The 17714-nt window shown below is 50.8% G+C and overlaps 1 protein-coding gene across 4 annotated transcripts in view; it reads right to left on the bottom strand.

The window, feature by feature from the left end:
* Window positions 1–7016: 7016 nt before the first annotated feature.
* WWP2 (WW domain containing E3 ubiquitin protein ligase 2) overlaps window positions 7017–17714 on the bottom strand; it is a 118191-nt gene continuing 107493 nt past the window's right edge. For all 4 annotated transcript variants that reach the window (XM_031458167.2, XM_064489016.1, XM_010979208.3 and 1 more), the window contains 13 exons: window positions 17473–17554; window positions 16742–16870; window positions 16322–16397; window positions 15951–16022; window positions 15637–15725; window positions 13631–13790; window positions 12325–12458; window positions 11916–12056; window positions 11135–11255; window positions 10693–10797; window positions 9669–9765; window positions 9404–9476; window positions 7017–8905 (listed from right to left, as the gene is read on the bottom strand). In XM_031458167.2, coding sequence (XP_031314027.1) covers window positions 8806–8905; window positions 9404–9476; window positions 9669–9765; window positions 10693–10797; window positions 11135–11255; window positions 11916–12056; window positions 12325–12458; window positions 13631–13790; window positions 15637–15725; window positions 15951–16022; window positions 16322–16397; window positions 16742–16870; window positions 17473–17554 — 1379 coding nt within the window. In that variant the 3' untranslated portion in view covers window positions 7017–8805. The remainder of the gene's footprint in view (window positions 8906–9403; window positions 9477–9668; window positions 9766–10692; window positions 10798–11134; window positions 11256–11915; window positions 12057–12324; window positions 12459–13630; window positions 13791–15636; window positions 15726–15950; window positions 16023–16321; window positions 16398–16741; window positions 16871–17472; window positions 17555–17714) is intronic.

Below are 17714 nucleotides of genomic sequence, written 5' to 3' on the forward strand. Positions count from 1 at the left end.
TGGGAATCTTTGTTTTTAAGACTCCTTCCATGTGGTTTCTGCACATATGGAATTAGATACCCAAGGCATGTAAACAACCTAAATGTCCATCAACTGATGACTGGATAAAGAAGTTGAAGTTAAAATGGAATACTACTCAGCCATAAAAAGAATAAAACAATGCTATTTGCTGCAACATGGCTTGACCTGGATATTGTCATTCTAAGTGAAGTAAGCCAGAAAGAGAAAGAAAAATACCATATGAGATCACATATATGTGGAATCTTAAAAAAAAAAAAAAAAGACATAAATGAACTTACTTACAAAACAGAAACAGACTCACAGACATAGAAAACAAACTTATGGTTACCAGTGGGGGTGGGAAGGGATAAATTGGGAGTTCGAGATTTTCAGATACCAACTAATATATATAAAATAAACAACAAGTTTCTATTCTATAGCACAGGGAACTATATTCAATATCTTGTAGTAACTTATAATGAAAAAGAATGTGAAAAGGAATATATGTATGTCTATGTATGACTGAAACATTATGCTGTACACCAGAAATTGACACAACATTGTACACTGACTATACTTCAAAAAATAAAAAAAGAAGTTTGAAGACCTTTACTTCAATGTAGATAAATCTACCAAATGTTTGCCTTATGGTTAGCCCTGTGTGGATCATAGTTAAGAAGTCCTTTCCCAGCTCAAGATCTCTCCTCATACATATGTGACTGTTACACTCCACAAAGTGTCTTCCTTCTCTGCAGCTTAGCACCAGCACTGACCTCTATCTCTATGCTACAGCTAGTGTCTGATCAATACTAACATAATTTCACCAATCTTTTAACCAAAATAACCAACTAAGATATTTAGTTCATCCATTATCGCCTCTTCCTCACTTTCAACCCCGGCTTTATCCCCACCTCCTACCCTTCAACAGATAGCCTTCGGTACTGTATCGTATACTTGAATGTCACTAAGAGAGTAGATCTTAAATGTTCTCACCACAGCACAGACTTAAATGGTCTCAACAACAATAACAAAATGTAACTATGTGAGGTAATGGATGTGTTAACTAACCTTACTGTGGAAATCATTTTGCAGTACACACACACACACACACAGTCATCAAGTTACCACACTGTACACCTTAAACTAACACATTGTATGTCAATTATATCTCAATAAAGCTGGAAAAAATACTTATCCAGGGGCTTCCTATACCCCATGGCAGACAGCCAGCCGATGCCTCAGGGATGTGTGCTCCTGTTCAAAGTAGGGACAGGATAAGAGCCAAAGGTTAGTGCGTGAGCCACTTCTCCCCCACCACATACACTCCATATACCCCATATTTTAACCAATGTGAACAAATCACAAGAGGTAGCAAACAACAATGACTCTAAAAACTGAAAGTTCAAGGATGAAATGAATTCCCTTCTGGAAGAAAAGAACACTTCTATGCCCATGGTCCCCCAGGGGATTCTTATGAGGAAGGCTCTATTGGGGTAGGAGATGTGTCCCTTGAACCAAACCCAGTGGGAGTCCTGGGGCAGCAAAAGCCATCCTTCTGGCTTATTCACTGCTGCAATGGCACCAACTACCCTACCACTCACCCTGTAATTATACAGGAAATGGACCCAAAATTGTCCCTGAGAGATTGGACATGACTCTTGCCAACTGGGTTTGGCTGGAAGCCCAGGTAAGCACTAATGACATTTGCCTCCTGCATTAAAGGCAGAGGGCCACAGTCGCAGGCTGGGCCAGACCCAAGGCCTCTGAGACCCTCAGTGCCACCTGGGAAGCGATGTCAGGCCACAGGCTGGAGGCAAGGACTCAAATTACTATGCCACCCCCACCCCACCCCCAGTATTTTCTTTCCCCAAGAAAAGGAAGAAGAGTGATACTGGTACCTTTCTGCCTGTATTCCTTAGTGTGACTTCTTGATCTTCAGATAGACTCCATGCCACAGCTCTTTCATTTATTAAAAATCATGACCATGTTCAGGACCCTGGACATGGAAGAAATGCTAATCCAAGGACATTTAATCTGACCTGGGATAGTGTATTAGTTATCTATTGCTGCATAACAAATTACCATAAACTTTAGCAGCTTAAAACAGTACAATTATCTCACAGTTTCTGTGGGTCAGGAACCCAGGCACAGTCTAGCTGGGTTCTCTGCTCAGCGATGCTCACAGGTGGCAGTCAAGGTGTCAGCAGGGCTCCTGCCGTCTCAAAGTTCCAAGAGGATATGGTTGTTGGCAGGATTCAGTTCCTCATGGGATGTTAGATGGAGGGCCTCAGCTCCTCACTGGCTCTTGACATGAAGAGGCCCTCAGTCCCTTGCCATATGGGCCTCCCCACCACGGCAGCTTGCTTCATCCAAGTACACAAGCCGAGAAGGCGATGGAGAATCAGCTAGCAAGAAGTAGATCATAACCCTTTGTAAGTTAATCACAGAAGAGCCAGCCCATCAACTTTGCCACATTCTGTTGGTTAGAAGTAAGTCACTAGAGCAGCCCCACTCAGGAGGAGGGGATTACACCAGGAGGTGTGCATCCCAGGAAGGGGGCGTAGGGGCCACCTGAGAAGCCTGCCTCCTACAGATATAAACAAGAATTCCCCAGGGTAACCCACAAGCGGGTTTTTCATTTTTAATTTCAGTACCTAATGAAAGTCTTAGAACAAAGATACTGTTAATAGAAAATGTAGAAGTAAACATCCCTCTCATTTGTAAGCAGAACTACTTATTGCTGCCAGTGGCTCTGGAGATAACAAAACAAAGCAAAACAAAACAAACTCTTAGTGTTAGGAACCAAGCCAGTGCTCTTAAGAGGTGAGGTGCAAAATCATGACTGATTAGCAAAAATCAGTTCTGACACATATGTATGTTTTCTCCCTGCCAAGACCCCACTACAATGAGTGAGTGAATGGCAAACACTTCTCATTTTGCCCTCACCATTTGACCCAATTTGAGAAGTAGCATCTGAGAGGTGGACAAAGGAATTCGACACATTTCTAGAAGAAGGAAAGCAGGAACAATGGCCAGGCAGCAGGAGCCCCAGCCTCAAATTCACGTGGAAGGGGCTTAGCCAACGAGGGTGTGTTCTGAGCGGGGAAAGGAGTTAGTGCCATGGGGGTAAACACAGCAGATTAGCTGAAACTCAATATAATGAAACATCCAAGCCCCAAGTGGGACCTCTATGCACAGCTGCAAGCCGCCTGCAGGTAGACCTATCAAAGGAAAGGAAGTTAACTGATAGCAGATTAAGCATCTCTTCTCCCTCTCCAGCCTGCCAAAGTCAAGAAAGCTTTATGAAAGTCTTAATCCACAAGGGCAAAAGAGCAGAAGAGGATTCAGGGATGGACAAGGTTGTTAAACAAAGTATTCAGAGGTGGGAAGCAGGTGGAAGAGTGTAACTAACCAAGCAGAGGGAGGAGTTAGACAGGAAATGAGCGAGTCCTCAGAGACTCAGTACTTGGGGGCAGCAGGAAGGCAGGAGGAGAGGTGAAAACTGGGTAAAGCTTCCACACAGAAGAGTGGGATACCCAGGTCCCCAGTCAAGCCCCATACATCTTGGCTACCTCCCCTCTGCCAGCTGCAGGAGACCAGGGGTCAAGTGAAGCCCCAGGCTCAGGGACTGGAGTCAGAGCAGAGGACTGAGGGTAGAGAAAAGGTCAAGTCAGTGGCCAGGACTCTGAGAGCCCCGCTCCCTCCTGCTCCTTGTTACCAGGAAGCCTACAGGCAGGTTACTGGTTCAGGTACAGTCTTCCCCTCAGGCAGGGAACAGAGGGGTCACCTCTGGAGAAACTGGTCACCCGAGAGAAAAGGCCTCTAAACAGGGCCATTGAAGGCCCCCATGAATAGGCCCACTTGCCAACTAATCCCCTTACAGCAAAGATCAGCAGGCAAGAGACCACTCATGAGTGTCCTTCTCTGAAATCTGGAGCCAAAAAAAATTTGAGTAAGGAATTGTTCTTTAGCTCCTTCTCCGACTGCGCTCACTCTTTCCTGTCTAATGGTTTTGCAGCTGCCATGTCGTGTCCTGCTGGGCTTCCGTCCAAGAGCCTGGGCTTTGAGTGCAGTCTGGGGCTCTGGCCTGGGGTGACCTGGGAATGTCATAGATTCAGGCCAGAACCAGTGAGATGGTTTGGCTTGATGAGTTTCTGCCTCCTTGGGTCTCCCATCTTTCTCAGAGCCATAGCTGGGTACACAATGGTGCCCACCCCCCCATCTATCGTGGAGGATAATGAAACCCCTTGCTCCAGAGCAGCGGAACTCTGCCACCACTGCCAGGCTCTAGGTGCAGCAGGCCCACAGCTTCAGTCTTGCTCAGCGCTTTGCATCTTTGTTTTATTTCTAACACATGAACTTATTCATTTTTGAACCAGTCTTTTTCCACCCCCTTCTCTCTTTTTATATTTTATCTTCTCTTTTCATATTATGTGTTTGGAGCAGAGAAGCTGATCAAGTCATGAGTTCATGGTGCCACCTTGACAGAGCCCCATATTTTGGTTTCTAGGAGTATTTTACACCAAAAATAACCAGTGCTCCTAGTGAAGTAGTTGATTTTAGGCAAGAGAACTAGAGTTGGGACTGGAATATCATGCAGACATTCAAAGACATCCAGAGGGGTGACAAGAGAGTCGAACTGAAGGGGTCAAAATTGTGATAAGCATTAAAAAGAGAACAGTAATTACTGTCACTAGGACCAGCTGAGTTGGAGTTAGGCCCGGAGTCCATGATGATGCTCAAAAGGTAGAAATAAGAGAACGTGTGCCAAAGAAAAGTCACATGCTCCAATCTGAGTCAGCTGATTGGGGCTTGACTTGTGCAGCATGGACCACAGGAAACTGAGCTTGTGGCTGTGGAACTCGAACCAGCCTCAGGATCAGAGGAACCTGGAGAAAGGCATATTTAAAATTATATTCTTGGGGAAGACTGTAGGGAAGTGAGCCCTAATAACTTAGGGCGCTGACTCCATTTTCTTCCCCAAGATGAGGCTAGAACCTTATTGCTGCTTAGTTTGGCTCAAAAACAAGAAGAACCTGCTATTTGTAAGCAATCCTCTGAATGGAAGATCTTTAGTGTAAGTTTTTAGAGAAAGGTGATGTGAGTCCCAAGATAAGACGGGCAGCTGGGTAGCAAGAACTGAGCTTTCCAGATTCAGTGAGGTCCCAACTGACACTAAGTCCTGTGGGCACTTGGAAGCCCCACTGGGGGACCTTGGGTGACAAAGGAAGTCTTATCTGCTCTTCACTCCCAAAATAATTTTATAGCTTTGGTTAATTTTATCAGGAACTAATTAAAGCCCACAGGGTGGGGAGTCTTCCTGCCTATCTAATTTAACTTGCAACACTTCAGAGTAAGAAAAAAATGAGGATATAATAAAAGCAAAGATCGGGAATTAAAACCCCTAGGGTGACAGAGCTGTATGAGGAAGAAATAGTTGTACTACGTTATACTATCTACTTCTGGAGTAAACAGCAATTATATAATCACAGTAATGTAAACAATTTTGTTGCTTTTCAGTCTTCTGAATAAACTTTCGGAAAAAGTAGACTTCACTATAGAACATACTTGGTTAAAACAACAACAACACTTTGATCACGTAGAAGTCAAAGGGCAGATGCCCAGAGTTACGAGATGGAAAACTGACAGAAGAATTGGAAGGACAGACAGGGAGCTCATAGATTCACAGAGTGGGGTGGCAAGGGGTCCTGTCCATTGCCAAGGCTGGTGAAACAAGAACCTTTTTGAAGGGTAACTGAGTGGAATCTGTTGGGATTTTTAAAGTCTATCTGGAAGGATCCAAAAGTGGCCAGCAACAATGGTTGCCTCTAGAAGGTGATCAGAAGGGCTAAGGAACAAAAGAGGGGGGTTTCCTTTTGGACCCTTCCTATCTGGAATTTTAAACCTTTATAAAAATTTTTTTTGCCTAAAAATAAAGGTGGATAATCAACAATCCAACTCCAGGACTGCCGCCTCCTGGAAGAGCAGCATTGGTGCACAAGACCTGGCTGAGAGCAGTCACAGCAAACTGGGGGACACAAATGCAGTGCCCGTTAGGACAAAGGCAGGTGTGTTACAGAACGACCACGACCGGGAATACCACACAGTAAAGAATTCATTGGACCTATGTTGACAAACATGGAGAAGTGTCCCTAGTATCTCATTTAATAAGATGAGTTGTCCAACATGTGTTAAGGCCTCATTTCAGGTATATGTTTAAATTATACGTATATATGATTTTTACCCACAACAGTCTGGAAGGACAGCAAATGGAACGGCAGTTACTTCTGGGGATAAGACAGTAGAGAACAATTTCCACTTGTGATGTCTTCTTCGAATTTTTGATGAGACGTCTGTATAGTGTACAGATAATTTCCTCAAAGTATAGCATTGCCCTGTCAAGGGAAAAAAGGCTTTGGAGCTGGGGGGTGGTGAATTCAGCCGATGAACTCTGGGGTGGAGGTGCTCTGCACATCTCTGCCTCCCTCGGAAAGCAGCCCAGTGAGAGCAAAGCTTGATCCAGGACAAACTCATTTCAAGTCTGATGCATCAAGACCACACTGATGGGTCCCATCTGAACCTTTAAATGTTCAAAAAAGTGGGCGGCAAGCCCTTGTCTGACCGTGAGTTCAAGATTGGGGAGTGCCTCTAACATCAGGAACTCAAGGAACCCCAGGAAATGTTTCTCAAATGAGTATCTGCCCAGAACACTATTCCCAGGACCTCGTTCCTGAAGCCTGTCCAACCTGCAGCCTCAGCTGTTAGTGCTCTGGCCCCACGGCAACTGCTCAAAGAAATCCAGGCCACAAGGGTGCTGTGAGGCCAGTGACCGAGAACTGAGGCCCGTGATCCCTGGACAAGGACTCAGCCGCCCATCAGAAAGGTGGCTGTCTTGGTTAATGACACACACACCTCCTCAAACCAGCAAGTTCATGGAATTTCCACCCCATCCAGACCTGGAGGGTCTGTGGCACCCAGAGGACAATGATTTGGGACACATCCACGCCAACACCACCCACAGCTGCTGATTGTTTATTGCACAAGAAACTGGCAATACCGAGGCAAGGGGGTGGGCGTTACAAAACGATCCGGTGACCAACTCAGAGCTACCAAAGGGCATTCCGTACAGACACCTCAGTTACATACACGTATGTACACACGCACACCCACATGAACACACCCTGCATACCCACGAGCCTGAGGCTTCCAAACCTCACATGGCAGCTTGCACCCCAACCCCCAACATGGTGAGATGCTGCAGGGAAGCACAGCAAACGATTTGAGGGAAGAAAGGTTGAGCTGCGGTGAGCTGAGTCACTCAAATCAGCACACGCACCATGGGCCGGGGTAAGGATGAGGACCTGGGAACATGAGACTGTCCTCAGAAGGCCCCATGACCGGTCTGAGGGCCTGCCTGGGGACCCAGGAAGCTCCAGCTAGTCTGCAGCTGGTGCTTGGAGCTAGAACCCTGAAGGCCTTAACTGGGGAGTCTGCGACAATCACCACCGCAGCATCCCAGAGGAGCACGGTCACCTGAAGATCTCCACATGTGGCAGAATGCCCACGGAAGGGGCTGGCGCGAGCACGAGAAATCAAGTCAGACGGTGTGCAGCAGCTCAGGGCCCTCCTGCTGGTTTCCAAGCACATCACTTCTTATGTGAAGGGAAAGCTTCACTTCTAGGCAGAGTGCACACACTCCACAGGTGGCTGGGATCCACTGCATCCTCAACCCAGACGAATGGCCCCACCTGGAGGTCCGGGGGCCTGGCAGGTCAGCCGCTTGTGCCCCGTCACTACATCGAGCAAAGGGAGTTCTTCTCTATAGAGGTGGCGAGGCTGGGGTGGCGCTCGGGACAACAACCCTCTTCCCAACTCTGTCCAGACCTCGGGGACGAGGCTGCCGTGAAGCTGGGCCACCAGGGCAAGCCTGCCTGAGCTCACAGAACTGCTAAGCGGGTTCCTAAGAGGAGCAGCTGTTTGGGAAGTTCTTGGACCAGCAGTGCTGGGTCCCTCAAGGTCCCAGCCACACCTGGTGCACCAGCTCCTTGACAGAAAGTGACAGCAGCATACCAACAACAAAACACAAAGCAACCCTACACACCAAACGCTTCAAGTTCATGTAAAAGGGAAAAGAAAGTCTGAGGGAGTTTGCTGTTTCCATCCCACTGACACCCAAGCAGCTGGTATGACCCTTTCTCTGCTGGAGAGAACAAACTGGCCAGCACTGAGTGGAGGGAGGGGCCTTGCTGCTCAGCCTCCAGTGGAGAGCCAACTAGGGAGGGATGCGAGGCGGCCCTGATTCAGAGCTCCTCTCCCTCAGACCTTCATCTGTACAGCTCACCAGAAAAGTTCTATATAAAACAGAACCTCTTTTACTGGCAAAGACCCTGGGCTTTCTCAGCCCAGAATGGCTACCCCGAATGGCTGGTCTCCTTATCTAACCAGCCTGTGAGGCCCAGGGCTTCTGACACGGCCCCTCCCTTGCACACTCACACACGCCTAGGGTTGGTCTCAGGGGAGAAAGGTGAGCTCTGCAAAGAGGGTCAGCCCTTCAGACTTTGCAATGGGTGATGGGGCCAAAGGTGACGTGGGGACTTTATTCCAGACTGCTACCAGTGGGTAGGAGGGAGGAGCAGGCAGGGCCTCTTGAGGTCAGGCTCTGCTGCCACCAGTCTGATGAGTGTGGTCCCATGCAGGGCCACCATCTGCAGGGGCCTCCCGGGGGCTGCGGGGCCAGCGGCCTCTTGGGCAGGGAGGACTCATGACTACATGTGCGCTGGGGGACATGGGAGGGGACAGCCTCGGTTACTCCTGTCCAAAGCCCTCAGTCTCCTCGATGGCATACAGCAGCTTCTCTTTCAGCTGTTCGTAGCTCTTGTACGGTGGGAGATCCAGCCGATTGAAACTGTTGAGAAAGAAGAGCGGAGCAGTCAGCACAGGGAGGTCAGAGCTCTGACAGCCTGGCCCCAGCCTGGCCACAGCGGGTCAGAAGAGTTCCCGCGACTGTGGCTTGACCACAGTACCAGCCAGCCAGACACCAGAAAAGGGTCTTTGAGAGCCCTGCTGTGTCCCTGGACCATGATGGGGTTAGGGGAGGAGGCAGGGCTGCAGGGGAAATGGAAAACTGCAAGGGGGCACTTGGACAGCGGTTCTTTGCCTATTGGAATAGGAGTGTTTCGATATTTAAAACCTGGTATGGCTGTCAGGGCACATAACTGCTGTCACAACTCCCAAAAGATCAGAGGCCCAGACACCCCTAGCCCCTCCTCTCCAAATCCGACACCTGGGAGCCCCAAAGAGTTGCCAAAGTCAAAGCCCTGAAGCTACTCTGCCCATGGGCTGTCCTCAGGGGCTCTTGGGGTCTCAGGTTCCAGTTACCTCCCACTGAAACCAGCACACTCACCAGGTGTGGCTTCTGGGCAGCCAGGTTTCCTTGCCAACCTTGTCAATGCAAAACTTCTGTGGTCCATTGCTACCTATATCCAAAGAAAAATTGACTGTATGTAACAGGACAGTCTCTTCCTAAGGCAGGACCCTCCGACTCCTCCGACTCCTCCGGCTCTGCCCCACCCCCATTCACTTCCTTCCAGGAAGACACTAGGTCCTGCCCCTACTTTGAGCTGTCCTCACTCCACCCAAGGGCGCCAGCAGAGTAAAGGAAAACATACCGATGAGTTCAGCAAATCCCCCAACAGGCAGGCGGCAGGTCCCAGTAACAAACTGCAGCAGCCGGATCCTCTTCTCATTGTCCATCTCCTTCACCACCTGCAAGTCCAGAGCCCAGGCAGCGTCAGGGACCCCCTCAGCCCAGCACTTCACCTGACCTGTAACTCTCCAGTGAGTCAGGGCCCCTCTTTGGGGCTGAGAACACAAAGCCTGGGTTGGATGGGGGATGACAGCTGCCACCTGGGAAACACCAAAGCCACTCTAAGACGCTGGGTTTTCAAACCATTCCCACCAATCTATGACATTTCTTGGACTCGAGGATACCTCGGGGCCAAATACTCTCCTTCCTATTCAAGTTCTGCTTTCAAAAACGTACTGAGGATGGAAGTGACTGCTTAATGGATATGAGCTTTCCTTTTAAAGGAGATGAAATGTTCTAGAATTAGATAGTGGTGATGGTTGCACAAAACTGTGAAAAGCCGTTGTAAAAGCCACTGAACTGTCTACCGTAAAATGCTAAACATGGTAAATTTTATGGTATGTGAATTTCACCTCCACAAAAAAACCTTCTTTCCGTATGCTATACTTCATAACGACCACAATGCCAAGACCCCCACGTACAAAAGCACCTATTCATCACAGCCAGGACAGCGAGCTCGTTCAGCCTCTCTGGAGCTTTCCTGTCCCACCTGGCTGCAAAGAGGCCACATGACCTACAAGAGCTTTCCTTCCTGCCTGCAGGCTGCCCCTCTGCACACCAGCGTTTGGAGCTGGCCCACGGCTGACCACTGACAGCTCCTGTCAAATGCAGTGGACACAATCCAGCTGCAACAGCTCCTTTCGTCCCAAGGTCGGGTTTCTCATCTCCTTTTGCAAACTGGGGGAGGCGAGGAGCGTGTCAAACATGAGGGAGAAGATAACACAACAAGCATCCTCGAGGTGGGGGTCGAATCAGGTCTCGCGTCCTGCTAAAACGTCCCTGCCAAGACCCTTGCCCTGACTACGGGGACCAGTGCCTGGGCCCACCTGCCAGAACCACTGGATCTGCTTGCTGTTCTTGGTGTAGTGCCGGTAGATGGTGTTCTTTTGCCAGTCGCTCATGTCTATCTCCTGCATGCCGCACAGCATCAGCTGAGGGGCGGGGGGGAGAAAGAGTGTCAGCGACCCAGCGCCAGCTCCTCTCCCACCAGCCCACAGCTTCATCCGCTCCCTGGCAGATGAGACCATCCCACACATCTTCAACTATTTCTGCTAGCAGTTTTAAAAGTATGGATAACACGTCTTGCACGTGGACCCTCTGAAAGTAAGGGTAGTGTGAGACCCAAATCAAAATTATCCGCCAGCTGCCACAGTCCTGGTGGAGTCTGGGGTTCTGCTGGTGAGCTGCTGTGGGGACACAGTGAGGCTGTCAAAGAGCAGGGTTGCCCCAGAGGCAGGGGTTGAGGGTCCCAACAACCTTGGCTCTCACCTCCAGCTCTTTCTCATCAAAATAGCGCAACCACTCCAGGGGGGCCACCTCGTTGAAGCCGTCCAGGAAAGCTTTGGTCTGCTCCTCCACACCCCGAGTGAAACGCCAGTCAGTTAGCAGCCTAAAACCAAAGACCAGCCATCAGTGGAGCCAGAGCTCACTGCTCAGGAGCAGCTCAGGGCTTCCCAGGAGGTCACTGTCTCAGCTGAGAGTTGACTTCAGGCAGGCGGGGAGACCCTTTAAAACCTCACAGTAACATGGAGACACTTAAATCTTGGAAATCTCCCCCACCTCCTCCCACTGCCGCTGACTGAACCTCAGATCACGGAGGTGAAAAGACGGGACCAAGGGACCTGAGTGCTTGGGCACACTCGTGCACAAACACATGTGAGATAGTGGATCGAAGCAGGCAGGACCCTGACACCCTCTCAGTTAGGAGAAAGAAGAGGGAGACATCTAAGTTTTAAACCTCTTCAAAGAAATTTATCCCTACCGTCCTGAAGTCTATCACCTGGAAAGAAAGAGCAACCCAGAGCTGGAACAGAGGGCCTCGGGCTCTAGCTCCCCTGGCCCTGGTCAGCATTGTGACTGGCCATGGCAGCCACCTCAAGTCAATGCAGACTGGGACGTTCTCCCCATCCCTGGTGACCCACGGGCCAGGCATGGGGGCCTGGCTGAAGGAGGCCCCAGAGGCCCTGCGGGAAACACTAGCCATGTCTCTGCCGCCCCCCCCCCCCCCCCCGTGCCCGGGCCTGCCAGCTCCCTGGGCCTCGGGACTCACATAATGTACTCTTCCTTGTTCTCTTCTGTCACTCGGATGCTCTCACCACCTTCCTTCAGCTCGTGGGTCGTCACCTTGCCCAGGATCTCCATGTCCTGGATGAAGTACAGCTCTAGGCCACACTCTTCCAGGTTGTTCTCTCTGGGGGCAAGAGAGACCAAAAGGGAAGGTATCTGTCTTTGAGGGATCTTCCCCTGATCCTGCTCTGTCACTCACTTAAGTGCCCATAGGACACAGGGACTCACAGGTGGCCTAGAACCCAGCATGCTGGCACGGAACATCTCCCCGATGCGAGGAGAGAGTTCCAGAGCTGTCCTGCCTGGGGGACCTAGACCTTGTGCAGCTCCACCTGCACTTCTACCAACCAGAGAGCCCTCCCCTTCCAGCCTGGGCCAGGGAAGGGACTTACTTGATCCAGACAATAGAGTTGTAGAATTCGGGGTCGATGGATTCCAGGTCTTTCAGGGTTGGTCTCTTGTTTAGCATCCGCTTGTAGAAAGGGAGGGTGAAGCCTGTATCAATGAACTTCCCATGGTACAGAGCCTGAGGAAGGCAGACATGGCAGAGAGGCTTGGTTTCCCTAGGATGCAAGTATCAAAGCCCAGCTACTGCTCCTTGCCCTCCTGGGCATCCAGCTACCGCGGGGGGCCGACGGGAGGGTCTGGGAAACAAGCAGCACTCTCGGTCCCAGCTGCAGACTCTCATCCCACCGGCAGACCTCATGGACAAGCAGAGCTGGCCTGCTCAGGAGCCCACCTCCGGCCCACTGCACGCAGGCTCCCGACTCTAGCAGAGGCCTGCCCCGCGCACACAGAGAAGACCCAGTCAGGGCAGCTCCAGGTGGCAGCCCTGACTCACTGACGCTCAGAGCTGGGCAGCAGAGGCAGCCAAAAATAATGCAGACGTCGCTGCTGGCGGGCCAGTGGTGAGTAATAGTCTAGAGTTTTACTGGTCTGTCCTGTCAGCTGCAGGGCCAGGCGGGTCTCTAGAACTGGGAAGAATGTGCCCACTTCCTGAGCCCAGCACCTTGGCCAAGAACTTCCAGACAAGGGGAAGGGACATATTTAGTCAGGCAGGGCTAAGCACTCACTTGGGAAGTCAGGGGAAGAAGCAAAGGAAAGTCATTAAACACCTCAAACTACCAAACACGGCAGCAGGTCTGTGGCTCCCACGGGCTCTCCCTCCTCAATCTTGGTTCTCTTCGCTCACGAGACATTCAACAGGACACACGGGACGTGACCCCCTTTCCATATTCACCCTCAAATATCCGATTCCCCTTGCCTACTTTGCCCTCCTCCTGACAGATGCCTCCTTCATCTTGCACCACCTGGCCTACTAGGGTTCTGTTCTAAGCTACTGCAGATTCCAAACCCCCTTCCAGAAGGACTGAGTCTCAGTCAGACACTCCCAAATGCTGCTACCTAGCTCGTGGCAACAGCTGGAGATGGGCAGCAGGCAGGGAGTGCCGGTCATCGCCCACCCTCAACGGGGAGGTGCGGAATGTTAAGTGCAGCCTTCGATCCGGGGACCCTGGGCTTTCACATGACAAGCCTGACACGAACGAACGCAAAACCTTCTCAACACCCTGGGGTGGCCACTGAGAGAGCTCTGAACTATCTCCAGAACTGTCGCTAGCTTCTTCAGTTTTAAGGAGGAGTTCTTGAAGGATGAGGGGGGTGCCAGTCTGCAGGGCTGCTGCTGGTGTGTAGTCTTACCATGGCAATGAATCTGCCAATAAAGCGGAAGTAGGTGAGGTGGTCGGGGTTGATGGAGGAAGCGGGGTTGATCTGCAGGCAGTAATTGTTCTTCCCAGCGTATTCAAATAAACAATACATGGGGTTGAGCACCTCGTGGGACAGGAGGAAAAACCACTCTCTGTGAGAGAAGAGAGAGAAAAACAAGACTATTGGATCTCTCCCTGGGCACCCACACTGGAGATGCAACTGTCCTCTGCCATCCTATTGCACCTAGTCTGGAGACATGTGTCCTGGGGAGTCATCCCCACTGGGATCAGCACCTGGGCTGACCTCTATGAACAACTGGTCAGTCAGTGAACAGGGTGGGGTGAGACCCAGGGTGGACCAGAACAACTGCACTTGATGATGACGCTCAGGAAAATCTGGGTGCGTGCATGCATGTTGGCTCCAGGTGCTGCATTCCAGGACTTTCCATCTGATATCCAGAGCACCTGACGGCAAAGGGGTTCCTTGCATCCTGAGCCACCATGCACAGTTTTCTAAGCTGTGCACTGCACAAGGACACTATATTAAAATATCATAGATTTGTACTTTTATCACAACAATTTTCCTGCAAACAGCAATCAAGCTGCCTTTTTCTGATGAAATCGGTATATCGTGAACATTTTCCAACACAGAAGTATCTTGAAAAGGGGCATCTTTTTCTAAATCTTGCAGATGTGCTATATGAAGAGCAGGCACCCTGTTTCCACCCTACCTGAGTAGGCAACATAAAATGAATACACAGTAACATGACCCTAACTCCTGACGCACGAAAACTCTGTAACCTGTCCGGCATCTACACCTCACTCCCACCAGCTATAGTACAGATATCTCTCTGCCCTTGCACTTTGCCATCCCCTCACCCCAGGCCCCACCACCACACCCTTTCCCATACTTCCACGCATTCATCTGAACCAACATCCATGCCTTAGCATCTCTGCGCCCTAGGTACAAGCCTCAAGCCAGAAGTCAGAGTCTTTTCCAGCTAGAGCTAAACCAGCAAGGGGACGTCCCAAGGGGGTCAGTCCCTGGCTGCTGGGCTGTTTGTGGCCGGGCAGACGAGGAGTCCTTCGATGCAGAGGGTGCCCCGGTATCCTGTCCGTGGTTCTACCCTGTGGTAGAACAGCATGACGTAACCTACCATAGGGTAAAACCACTGGCAGGACACAGAGAGACAGACACACAGGGGGCAGGAGCCACACCACCAAGCAGAGCCTGGAGAGGAGGTTACCATGATCACCATGGGAAAAGATCCACGGGGGCCAAGACAGAGGGCAACATCACCAGCAAACAGAGGACCAGAAGCAAGTTAACCCAACACCAAGCGAGAAGATGTCCCCACACCACAAGAGGTCAGTAAGCTGAGCGGTCACCACAGGCAAAGATGTGCCTTCTCTCTGCTGGGGCCCCGGTGCCCCACCGTCCAAGGCAATGTTTTACCAGAGAGTATGTTAACTTTTGTAGGTGGACTGGGGTCAGGGCAAGACAATGCTCTGAGCTGTTTTTAGGATTACATTAGCTACTTTAATTTTATTGACCCTCAGCACATAACATGCAGCGTCATATTGATCAATGCCCTTTGGGCTGTGAGATGGCTTAGACATGCCAGGTAAATAGCAGGACACCCAGGCCTCAAGAGGAAGGAAGCCCAGGATCGATTTTAATGGACACCCACATAATACCGATGTTTAACCACTGCCCACTGGCGCAGCCGGACTGGTTAAAGTACAGAAATAACGACATGTTGGTTGGTAGAGAGTCAGAGCCCTGAGTGCCTCCCCTGGAAGCCCCCCATGACCCCAGCAGGGGACCCCAGGACCCAGCTCCAGTGCTCACTCAGACCGGCCATACCCATGCCCGTTCCTGAAGATGCAAGACAGCTCTGGCAACAGTCTGAGCAAGAAGGAGGCAGCTTTCTGGCCATGGGTCCTGTAGCCTGGGGAAGCGGGGTGCAGCTCAGCCTCCCAGGGCGCCCAGCTCACCTGGCGATACCGCCATAGTCCAGGCCCTCCTCGCCGCGCATGATGATGTAGAGCCGGCGGCGCAGGTCGTAGGGTTTCATGTTCATGATCTGGGGAGACAGGAGATGATGGCCAGCCTGCCGCGCCCGTCCATGGCAGGCTTGGCGCAGGGGGCAAGGTATTCCCAGGCCTGCTTTTCAGCAGATACCAGTCACCAAGGCCCATGCCTTGGGAACCCGACCATTTGGGCTTAACAGGCCACATGACAGAAGACAGAGCAGTGGGAGCAGCCTTCTGCCTGCCCCTGGTCTTAGACACGATGATTATTCTCTAACCTGTTGGAAAGAATCCTCGAAAAGAGTCTGCCTGGAAACACTGATCTTCACGTGGCTGGGGAGAGCATTTGACTGAAAAGAAAAAAAAAAACAACACAAACCTCAAATCGGGCCCTTGGTGGTAACGATTCAGTCTGGTCAGCTGTCTGTCTGAACAGGCTTCCCCATCCCCTGGGCTGGGAAGGGAGAACTAGTTCTCCTAGGAATGGAAGTTTGCTTCCTGGAGACGAGGTCACATAACTGCTCAGGGTGAGACAAGTGACCTGCTCCCACCTAAGACAAGCATTCTGACACCTGCTGCTGGGCTAGGAAACTGCAGAAATAACTCTATAACCCCAATCTCTAAGGGAGGTGCAGGTACCACAACTCACATGGCAGAGGAAACGGAACTGGTGATACTTCCACCGAAAACTTCGGTCGTAGGCACCAGGGGAACCTTGTTTCGCCCTGGGAAGAGCAAAGATGTTCTGGAATCCATGCGCTTTCTCAAAAATTAGCAACGTATCTTGTTAGCCCTAAGGAAAGCTGATGCTACGTTAATTTAAAGACGAGGAAAGTGAGGCACCAAAAGAAAGGAAGTGACTGCCACTATTTGAGGATTATAAAGAAAATCCAGAAATAAAGCCAGCCTTGCTTTTAGAGAAAGACCACTAGTGTTACTCTGAATTGAGGAGCCCCTTCCCCCTCATCCCCACTAGAGTGATGTCAAAATTGGCCACTAGAGGGCAGTAAGAGCAGCACTATCCAGCCTGTGCTTACAGAGAGTGATGTCACCTGCGCCAAGTCCTTACCCAGATTCAAACCCGGGGCGAGGATCTTTAAAGGTGGTGGTGCGGGTGTTGTGGTCCACAAAGTAACGCACCCCCTCGCTGGTGTACTTCATCTCCCACCCTGGGGGCAGAGCTGGTTCCTGGATCATCCTGGAAACATGGGAAGAGACGGGTGAAGGGCTGGCACCACCTGCTAGACCCCTACGCTAAGGAGGCTGGAGTCCCCTACATGCTGCTTTCCCTCTGCTTTTACCCGGACCCTGAGGAAATGCACTTGGCAATACCCAAGTCCTGAGGACAGTTCTGCAGCAGAGAGAGGTCGTTCACTGTCTCAAAGCCAAAAAACCAGTCCTGCGTGGACGGCCGTGGCTCAAGTGGCCACCAGCAATCCCGAGGCACCAAGTTGCCCAGTCCCAGACTAGCTTCTTGGGGGTGGGGAGTATAGAGTGTCTGAGGAGGGGGGTAGTTCTCAACCCTTCTGAAATCACATGATCAGCAGCCTGCACAAGTGGCAGAGAACAGCAAGAGCTGCCAGCCAGGCCACTCTCCATCCATGAGGAAAGTCAATTCAAGGTGCCATCTGCAAGCTCTCACCGGGCCGACACTGTATCCTAAGGGTCACAGGGCACTTGTGTGTGGCTAAAGGTGCCAGAACATCGGCCATGGAGAACAAATGCAGTCCAAGGCCACGAGGCCAATGCTGGAGCTGCACAGAGGCCTGGCCCAGCTCCTCTCCGGGCCCGATTCCTTACCCCTGGGTCCGAGGGTCCTCCCATTGGGTAGTGCGTGTGTTATGGTTCACGTAATACACCCGTCCATTGTCCTGTCTCTTCTCTGCCAGGGGAGAAGAAAGAAAAGAAGACATTCAGATTGAGACATTTGAGACCATGTCATCTGCCTTCTGGCTCCCACCTCCTAGATGCCAGGTCTGAATGTCTTTCCCCTATTCCCAACCTGTTAGAGAAGTCAAACCAGCAAAAGCCTGGCTCACTCA

The sequence above is a fragment of the Camelus dromedarius genome, chromosome 9, assembly GCF_036321535.1.
Source record: "Camelus dromedarius isolate mCamDro1 chromosome 9, mCamDro1.pat, whole genome shotgun sequence".
NCBI lineage: Eukaryota > Metazoa > Chordata > Mammalia > Artiodactyla > Camelidae > Camelus > Camelus dromedarius.